General features: G+C 38.0%; 1 protein-coding gene across 2 annotated transcripts; it reads left to right on the top strand.

The window, feature by feature from the left end:
* Positions 1–288: 288 nt before the first annotated feature.
* Positions 289–7723, top strand: ccdc169 (coiled-coil domain containing 169). 2 transcript variants are annotated; one of them, XM_042008327.1, is made up of 8 exons: positions 289–465; positions 573–655; positions 755–865; positions 2851–2891; positions 3714–3812; positions 4324–4377; positions 6874–6950; positions 7515–7723. In XM_042008327.1, exons 1-8 carry the CDS (start codon positions 389–391, stop codon positions 7681–7683), a joined length of 711 nt encoding a protein of 236 aa, XP_041864261.1. In that variant the 5' UTR covers positions 289–388; the 3' UTR covers positions 7684–7723. The 2 variants fall into 2 exon arrangements, with proteins under 2 accessions (XP_041864261.1, XP_041864260.1); XM_042008326.1 differs by having other exon boundaries at positions 549–655.
* The last annotated feature ends 2022 nt before the right edge of the window (positions 7724–9745 follow it).

Here is a 9745-nt window from a genome sequence, read left to right as displayed (position 1 = left end):
TTGGACTTTACATACTTTCAATAAACAAGCATAAGGCACACACATGAAACCTAAACAGTGCTGCAGCAACATGCCTGGATATGGTTTCTGATTACAGCACCTCTTCGTCTGCACTTGTAATAAATCCGTTAAAACACTTGCAAAAGCATACTTTCTTTGTTCATTTAGACATATTGTCACTTGCATTCGCGTACTATGTCGGTTTTACACCTAGAGGAACAGCCGCAGACAGAGAGAAACTGAGCCAAACTACGCTAACGGGCAGCGCGCGCTCCCGCGGCCGTCTAATCAATTTTTGGCAGACATTCACTTTATGGCACAACACCGGAAATAGAGAGCTCCATGGAAACCACCTACAACAAACGAAGAAGTCTGTTAATTTTCTGAAATGGCTAAAAACAATGACTACAGCAAATACGACTTAGCACGGCTGCAGGCAGAACTGGAAGAAGAAAGAGAAATTAAGTGAGTTTTTCACCCCCGGTTGCTTCTTGCCAAGCTGTTGGTTAAATGGTTAAATGTTCAGGTTCTATGCCGTGAAAAACTAGTATCCTCTGGACCTTTGGTTGTAGAGAAATGCTTGAAGAATCGGTTGCAGATCTGCGAAACACCATGTTTGAACTGCAGGAGAAACTCCACAGCGTTGATGGGGAAGGTGAGTATAGACTGTCTGGCCGTAGTTGTGGGTTATTTTGTGTGTGTCTTCATGGTGAGATTAATGTTAAAGATTTCTCAATGTTTATGCTGGTGTCAGAAAATGAGTGGAAGACGAGGTATGAGACACAGGTAGAGCTAAATGGACAACTGGAGAGACAGATTTCTGTCCTTCGTGAGAGGCTGGAGGACATTAAGGGAAATCCCATGGGTGAGTCAAGTTCCCCCATTTTTAAAGAAAATGTCAAATTTATTAGCCCAGTGCGTATTCAGACTACATCAGCATATCCCAACCAGACTTTCAAACACATTTCCAGTCACAAAAGAGTTAACTACTTCAGAACTTCATAAATCTCTTGCAAAAACAAACACAGCACTCAAAACCGTGTCCTCTCAAAACTGATTCCTTCCACAAAAACATACACACAGCTATTATGTTCATGTCTGACAATTCATCAGATATATACTTATAATCAAAACACAGCCATTACCAGGTGTTAATGCATGTTTTGGCTTAATGAGATCATGCTACACACGCCAATACCAGTCCAAAGTTTGGACACATTGAATCTCATGGGAAATGGTGTTCAAACTTTTGACGGGTAGTGTACATGTGTAGAAATTAGTTTCCTTTTTTTTAAAAAACTAAGTGCAGTAATTTTTGTACAGGTAGAATAGTATTTACTGTACTAAGTATGCAACACAAGAGTTATTGCAGTTTGGAGTATGTAGCAAAACTAGTCATTTTAAATCTAATAAACATAAAAATCTGTTCACAGACACAAAATTTAAACAAATCTATGTATTTGTTGCTGCATTTCAACAAATAAATGGATGATCTTCACTGCTATCTAGGCCTCCTATTCCTCTTGCTCTTCTGTTGCTTTCTTGTTGTTTCATCTTCTTGCCTAACATCTGTTTAAGTCACCACAGGCTTTTTTTTCATACTCTGACACATGATTGAACTAATTTTCTGACTGACTTTGCATGTGCAAAATTATTAGACTAAATGGGAATCAGGGTGCTGCATTTAAGAAAGCCTGTTCACTGGACAGAACAGACAGAATTTTAAAAGTTTTTTTTTAATGGACATGATTCTATAAGTGCAGGTAGATGGGCCTGAAGCTGGATTGCTGAAGCTAAACTTGTGCTTTTCTTGAAGTATTCCAGGGGGTTCCCATCCACAGTGCACCTGCTTCTCAGTCTGACACTGACATAGACTCCAGTCTCAGTTGCAAACCTAAACACTGTTAAGTGAATATAGAAAATGGATTAAAGGATGGATGAATGGTGGGATTTTCTGAAGGGGCTTCATGTAAAAACACAAAAGCCCACAACATTCACTCTAGACATAATAAAACTGTGTGAACACAGCAGTTAACACATTCTGTATCATTTCTGGCGAACGGTGTGAACATGCATAAGTCCTTATTATCCCCACAGTTACTAAAAAATTCTTATTTTTCTCGTGTGAAAAGGGCTTAATGGACACAAAGCATCATTGTGAGTTAGCATGATGCAGGAGGTTTATTGCTATGGGCTGCAGTTGTTAATTGAATATAAACCTTTTGTCATTGTGCATTGTACGATGAAAATACCTGGACAACATTCTCATAAAGGTGCAGACATTATAACTACATACACAAGTACTGCATGCACACAAACAGACTTGAGCGTATACAACATAAAAGAGTATAAGGTAGCTAAAGAAGTATAAATACTGTGTGGCTAGCTGTACTTTTTTGGAGTGATGATATAAAGAAAATTAATTATTAACTTAATGAGGAGAATTCAACTATATTGGCCACTGCATATTTAATATATATATATATATATATATATATATATATATATAGGTTTGTAATATTGGATTAGTAACATTTGGATTGACTGAAAGTATTGTGTTTGTTGAACAATAAAATGAATCCTGAGGAGTACACTTTGCCTAATTATTCTGATTGCAGTCTGTATTTGTAATGTTCTGCTGGCATCTTTCAGTTTTTAAGAAGACTCTCTTGTCTTAGAGTGCTGCATAGTTTTCCTTCTCCACACCAAGAGTGATTGTTACGACATATTTACAGTAATTCTATGCCCTGCAGCTAAAGACTCTAAAGGCCAACAGTATGTTTCACTTGATAGAGTGTTAGCAAGTTTGAGGTATATGCTAATACACATACTTGCTCCTGTTTTTTACAGATCGATTAGCCTCTATCAGATCATACGATGACATGCCAATAGTAAGTACAAACATCTGAATTTTCTTTAGAGGCTTTCCTTTGATTTCTTATGCTTTATTCAAGTTATTTTATAAATATTTATACATATATATATACACACCAGCAGAGAGAGCTGTAGACACAAAAGGAGTGCAGACAGGACAGAGAGGATTGTGATGCCAGCTGCTCTCTATCCTCTCCTTGATGCAGGCTGCATAAACCAGAGTTTAATCACAGCACTGTAATCACAGGATTACAAACCATGGGAGAGTAATGCACCCTAATTACAATGCTTTAACACACACACACACACACACACACACACACACACACACACACACACACACACACACACACACACACACACACACACACACACACACACGCCATGCTCTGAAGGGTTGCACTGTACAGTATAAACATGCATGTGTCTGTGCACCTAAAGGCAGAGCTAATACATGTTTATTAGTGTATTGAAAAAGTGGCAGCAAGATTTTGGACTGAAGATATGCAGACAAACAGTGAGCATGAAAGTAAGATGAGCATTGAAGAGGTATGAAGATTATTCCTAAAGTATATTGTACAGCAGTAGAACCAGAAGCATGCTCCAATTTAATGCTGTTAGAATGAAATAACCTCACCATGTCTCAGCACTGCTGTTTATATGGTTGATGAATTATAAATAAGCCTAACCCAGTTTTGCACTCCTGTTTTCAGCATTAACTTCTGTTATTGTTTGATCCTCTCAGTGTTATTTAACCACAAATAGTGTTTTAATTAGTTATTAGCTGAATGACACATTTTATATGGACATGTGTTATTAATTAAGGTTTGTTACCACAGGAAACGCTTAAACAGCGTCTGAAGCTGCTAACGGAGGAGAAATCTAACCTCCAGAGTCAGCTGATGGACTGTCATCTTCAAATCGTGCAGGAGGGAAAGGTTTGTGTCTCAACTGTTTCTGTAGACAGAGTGCAGTGAGAGGAATTTTGTGTTGAGGATTTGTAAGGGTCACAATGTCAGCTGATCTAGTTTTACTGTTTTTAGGACAAGCAGCTTTAGGTTTTTCCATCTAATTATTAATTTGGTTGCAAATTACCATCGTTAGCAATGGATTGAAAAAGATTTGGTTGATTAGTTTTGTTTTGCATAGTTTTGCTTCCCAGCAAGTGTTGATGTAAAATATAGTCTCAACCTTTGTCCTGCACTGTTCTTAGTTCAGCTACATGGTTCTTTGTGTATTGTTCTGCTCAGCAGAGTGTGAAATATTAGTTAAATAAAGGTTTAACGCACAGCATGTGCAACCAGTAATCTCTAATCTCTTGCTCATTAACAATAAAGATTTCTCAAATACACACCAAACAAATAAGCATTGAACAAGAGATTACTACTGACATAGCAAGTGTAATGTAAAGAAGTGACAATAAGATTTCCTCTTTCTTTCCCATATCAGGCATTTCATAAAACCAATGATGAGAGACGGGCATACCTTTCAGAAATAGCGAAGGTAAGCAGAGGTTAGAGAGGAACTTCTCATAACTATATAAAAAGATGGAGGACAATAATAATGATACATGCATAAAGTTTAGAAACAGTTCTGATGTTCTCTCAGACTCTTCTTCTGCATGCATACTTATAGTTTCTTATTTACGGTCTTGTTATATAAGCGAGTTTAAAAAAAAAATGAACCAGGAACTTTTGGCCTTGTGTTGTAACTAGGGATGCACGATAACTATCGGCCCGATAATTATCGGGCCGATATTAGGAAATTGTGACGTCATTCCGATAAGTCCGATATCATGATGACTTGCTCCGATAATTAATTTAAAATTGTCAACACGGCAGTCCTCCGCAGACACAGACACTATAAACTGAATGGTCTACAGTGGTCTACCTTTAGCATGTTTTGCTTCCGGGACGCGCGTGCGTGCGCGATGCATGCGCGCGTGTACCGCCGCGTGACGCTGGATGCTATGGCGGCCGCGGGACGCGCGCGCGTGCATCACGCATGCACGCGCCTGTCGCTAGCAAAACATGCTAAAGGTTTGAGCTCTAAAAATAAACTAAATGATGTCGTCGCGAGTAAATGATGGACGCTACCCACGCAGGACACTTGGATTACTTCGGACGAGCAGTATGGAGGAATATTGACAAGTTTTTGTGGACTTTTATGGACCTTTTTTCACCGGACGCCATTCAACACCATTGTAGCCGAACTGAGACAAAACGAAAACCTCCTCATATCTCCGGCTACATGATGAATATCAAGAAAGTGTTCCAGAGTGTTAATCAGCATGAGGGTGAGTACAGAATGAAGGCACATCACTCTGAGGGCGGAGTATTCCTTTAAAGAAACCAAAAGTTTGAGTGTTAAGTTTAAGTAATGTCAGGTCAGAGATATGTTTAAGTATTAAAAAATCCTTTAAACTTAGTTTTTTTTGCCACTATGGATTCCATAACATGGAATGCATTTTTTGCGTAGACAAGTCTAACTTGTTTCAGTGCAATATTGTTCTTGGTTATGAGTGCACTTTTTCAGTTTATTGCATAAAATCTAACTTGTGTCAGTGCAATATTCTTAAGTGTACACTTATTCTGATTGTGCTTACAAACAGTAGAAATGTTTGAATGCAACTTGCATTAATTTTCTGATCTTGTTTTTTTGTTTACTTCTGAAAAACAGGCTTTTTCAGTTTGTATCCCAATGCATGTATTTGCATCAGTTTAAGGTGGTTCAAGGAGCCTTTATTTTTGTAAAAGTAAGTGCAATGCACCTGCTTTGAATTGATGTGCATTTAAGGTATAAAATTGTTTTGTTTGATATCTTTTAGAGCGTTTGAGAGGCTTGCCAATAGCTTTTCACTGAAAAAAATAAATGTCTCTATCAATAGTGAAAAGTGTTTTTTTTTTTTTTTTTTTAATAGTATTGATGTAATGATTGATCATCGATGCGTTATCGGTTTTCAGTTATCGGTATCGGCCTTTAGGAGCTGAAAGTTATCGGTTATCGGTATCGGTCTCAAAAAAAAGTTATCGTGCATCCCTAGTTGTAACAGAACATTGTTCTGCAAAGTTTAAATTGAGCTACATTTCTCCATGTCAGCATTTTAGTAACAAGTTATTTAATTGATATTAGATTGTTTATTTTCTGCCTGCCTGCTTTGAGCACATCAAGTGTACTACAATATGTTGTGCACCTATCTGACAAATGAGGTTAAACAGGAATTTCCATGGATTATGATATTTGCAGGTGACATGATCTGTAGTGAGAGCAGGGAAAAGGTGGTGGAAAATCTAGTGAGATGGAAGTATGTCCCTAGAAAGGAGAGGGATAAAGATTAGTCACAGTAAAACAGCATACATGTATGAATGAGAGGGACCTAAAGTGGAACGGTGAGGTTACAGGGAGTAGAGATCAAGAAGGTGGAAGATTTTATGTACAGATCCAGAGCAACAAAAAGTGTGGAAAAGAGGTGACGAGAAAATGCACAAGCAGGTTGGAACAGGTGAAGAAAAGTGTTGGATGGGATGTTTGATAAAAGAGCATCAGTGGGAATGAAAAGAAAAGAAGGTGGCGACACCAGCAATGTTATATGGTTTGGTGACAGCAGCCCAGAGGAAAAGACAGGAGGCAGAACTGGAGGTATCAGAGATTAAAATGTTGAGGTTCTCTTCGGGAGTGACAAGGATGGATAGGATCAGGAATTACAACATCAGAGGGATAGCATGTTAGACGTCAAAAAGCCAGACTAAGATGGTTTGGGAATGCACAGAGGAGGAGATGGTGAATATCTCAGTAGTAGGATGCAAAGGTTGGAATGACCAGGCAGGAGGCCTAGAAGGAGACTAAAAAGGAGATTTATGGTGTCAGAGATGAGGATGCAGAGGATATGGTGAGATGGAGGCAGATGATTCTTTGTGGCGACCCCTGAAGGAAACAGCCAAACAGGCAAAAAAAGTTGTGCCCCTATCTGAATTCCTCACAATGTATCCTTTCCCTCAGTTTTCGCTTACCCATGAGGCCCAGAGAGGACAGAACTCCACTCAACGGCAGAGGGAACCGGGGATCAAACAGATCAGGTCAGATAGGTTCTACACATGATAAAATATAAGCCACAGCAGACTGTGGCTTTGGAAATTACAGGAGAAGAAACTAGAATTATTTTTGGAAAATCAGTCAGGAATAAGTACTACACAATTTTAAACAGATCTTGGTATTTCACAAATAACAACCCTATCATATAATTTGAGTAAAGATCTTGGAATTTCAGGGGAAACAGAGTGTTAATAGGACCTTCCTCAGTTTTGCAGTCTGGACTTATAGCTATGGAATTAATCACTCTGGCAGGATTAATAGTTAATAGATTCTGAGATGAATTTCACCGTTACAGCTGATTTTCATCTAGTGAGCCACTCAGTCCACCTTTCTATCAATTAAACTATATGATATATAGCTTCTTTCTAAATCAAATTAAATTTGTTGTACTTTATTAGGAATTTAGAAAATAGAGGTTGACAAATATTTAAATTAAACATTTTTCCCATAGATTTATCTTGTTTGCGTTTATTTGTTTTCATTTGCTTCCAAGATCATGAATTCATTCACATAACTTGACTTTCTCCACATTTTCTTCTGGCACATAGAGGGAAGCAGACCAGCAAGAAGACGGAGGATGATTCTAAGAAAGGAAAAGAGGGAAAAAAAGATGGAGGAGGAGAAGGAGGTGGTGATGATTCAACAACAGAGAGAAGAGAGAAGAGAAAATCACAAAGGCAAAGCAGGTTGCCCACCCTGAAGCACTGTCTGAAATAAATCCTTAACCAAAACTTGGAGTTACTGACATTGTTTTGCTGGATTCTGTTGTTGGAATGGTTGTGTTTGTGCATGCTCATCTCCTTTCTTTGACTTTTTGCTTATTACATTAAAATGGAAAAACTAAATTTCTCTTTAGGATTTTCCCTACCAACGATACTGTTGTTTGGACTTAACTGTAAGAGAGATGGGTTGTTGAGTGTTGTGAGGTCAGCTGTGAATGCAACAAAAGCCTCTTGAGTCTGACATTTCTTGATTGCATTTTTCAAAATGACCTCCTACAACATGTAGGCTATTACATAAGCAACACCACATCCAACACACTGTGTGTAGTTCATCCACAGAGCAAGCAGTCACCTCCATCCTACCCACTGACCGCCTTTATGCATGTGAGTGTAAGAAAACTATCCATATGAGATGGAGTAGTGATTTGAAACATTGCCAGAAGCATTGTTTTATTTGTGAAGAAGTGTGGGGGATGGGTTGAGTTCTTGTTCAGCCTCACCATGTTGCATTCAAAGAATATCTTTGTGGCAAAAGAAAAAATCACATCTGCAAATCCCATTAACTAATCTTTGTGTTTTGTTTCTTCAGCTGAATCTTTCCTTTAAGTTTTCTTGTTTGATTCATATTATATTAATTAGCTTATAAATTATGACGTTAAATTGGGTTTTTAGTCAGTGCTCTTGCAGGTAAGGAATAATTCATGAAGGCTCATTTTCCCCTGTTTCCTAATCTATGACCTTACTGCCAAAGATGGCATGGGAGAGACTCAGGGAAACAAAGGAATGTGCTGTCAACCAGAGGCATAAACATCAAACAGTGCTGTCAACAGTTTCAATCCAACTCCACTGTGCTTTGGTATTGAACTTTTAAACACATTCAGTTTGCTTCAGTCCAAATCACTTTAAAACTACAGGGAAAGTTAATCTGTAGGCCTGAAGTCAGACTTGGATTTAGCCTTTCTAAAACATTAACTTTGTTCTTCTTTTAACTAGTTCAACTGAAGTTTGGGTCATCAGCAGATTTCCTGACATTTTACTCTACAGATAATTCATCGATCCATCCTGACAAGCTGTCCAGGCTCAGACGCAACAAAATATGATAACAGGGCCACCTTGTTCGACAGTTCTTAAGCTGAAATGCAGTTTGTTCTTTTCCCTGACCGTCAAACTCTTCTTTTAAAACAATTAGCTCTTTTTTAATCTCATCCATTCACAAAACCTTTGTCTAACAGAAATGTTTTTGAAGAGCAGCGTACTTCTCCCTGTGACTCTGCCATGCTGACTGTTTTGCGTCAGTGTTTTCCTGATGGTAGGCACATGAACTTTAACATAAACCATTGTAAGATGCTTTGAACCTTTAGCTCGGATTTTGTCCTGAGGTTTTTGGTAAAATTGTTACACGTTAATTTTGGAGTGGAGTTTTGATGTAGCCCTACGTGGGAGAATAACAATGTTTTTCTAATTTTCTGCCATTGTTTCCAAGCTGTCTGACTGTATATTGATAGAGTCTAAACTTTTTAAAAATAGTTTTGTAGTTATTTCAATCTGATGAGGACAATCAACTTTTTTCCCCAGAAATTGTTTGTGCCAAATACACTGAAAACATGTTGAGAAGGAATTTGATAGATTCCTGTTTTTTAGATAAAACAGAGCACCTAGTTGTCCAGTGGTGGCATCTAGCTGATTAGCAACTTCTGACCTTTGTTTTAGATTAAAATGAACCTGATGTTCTCACCTGATAGCAGCTAGGATAGACTACAGCTTCAGGTTCGCAAATCTTCAAGTACTACTACTGTAGTATTAATGCATCCTGCACTTTTTAGTGTCTCTGTGTTAATATAAGTCTTTACTAAGTTAAACATCAACGTCCCCATTCAGAGGTTGAGATTTTGTGATTAATTTATATGCAACACTTCAAATATTGTATACCCTTTCATTGTCACTTACTTATTAGTTCACTCTTTCTGTAAAGTAAGTCAGAAAGGTATCCCTTGATTACTCCATTAATCCAAAACCCAGATACTCTACTTTCCTCCAATGGGAGGAGTTTGTTTATT

This window comes from Melanotaenia boesemani, chromosome 15 (assembly GCF_017639745.1).
Source record: "Melanotaenia boesemani isolate fMelBoe1 chromosome 15, fMelBoe1.pri, whole genome shotgun sequence".
Lineage (NCBI taxonomy): Eukaryota > Metazoa > Chordata > Actinopteri > Atheriniformes > Melanotaeniidae > Melanotaenia > Melanotaenia boesemani.
Note: the sequence above shows the minus strand (reverse complement) of the source record. Positions and strands in the feature narration are given on the sequence as shown.

Bases quoted from the DNA above. Each gene is read 5' to 3' on its own strand.
- ccdc169 (XM_042008326.1), top strand. From the start codon at position 389: ATGGCTAAAAACAATGACTACAGCAAATACGACTTAGCACGGCTGCAG. The intron at 866-2,850 runs GTGAGTCAAGTT...TGTTTTTTACAG, and splicing joins CATTAAGGGAAATCCCATGG to ATCGATTAGCCTCTATCAGA. The intron at 6,951-7,514 runs GTCAGATAGGTT...TCTGGCACATAG, and splicing joins CCGGGGATCAAACAGATCAG to AGGGAAGCAGACCAGCAAGA.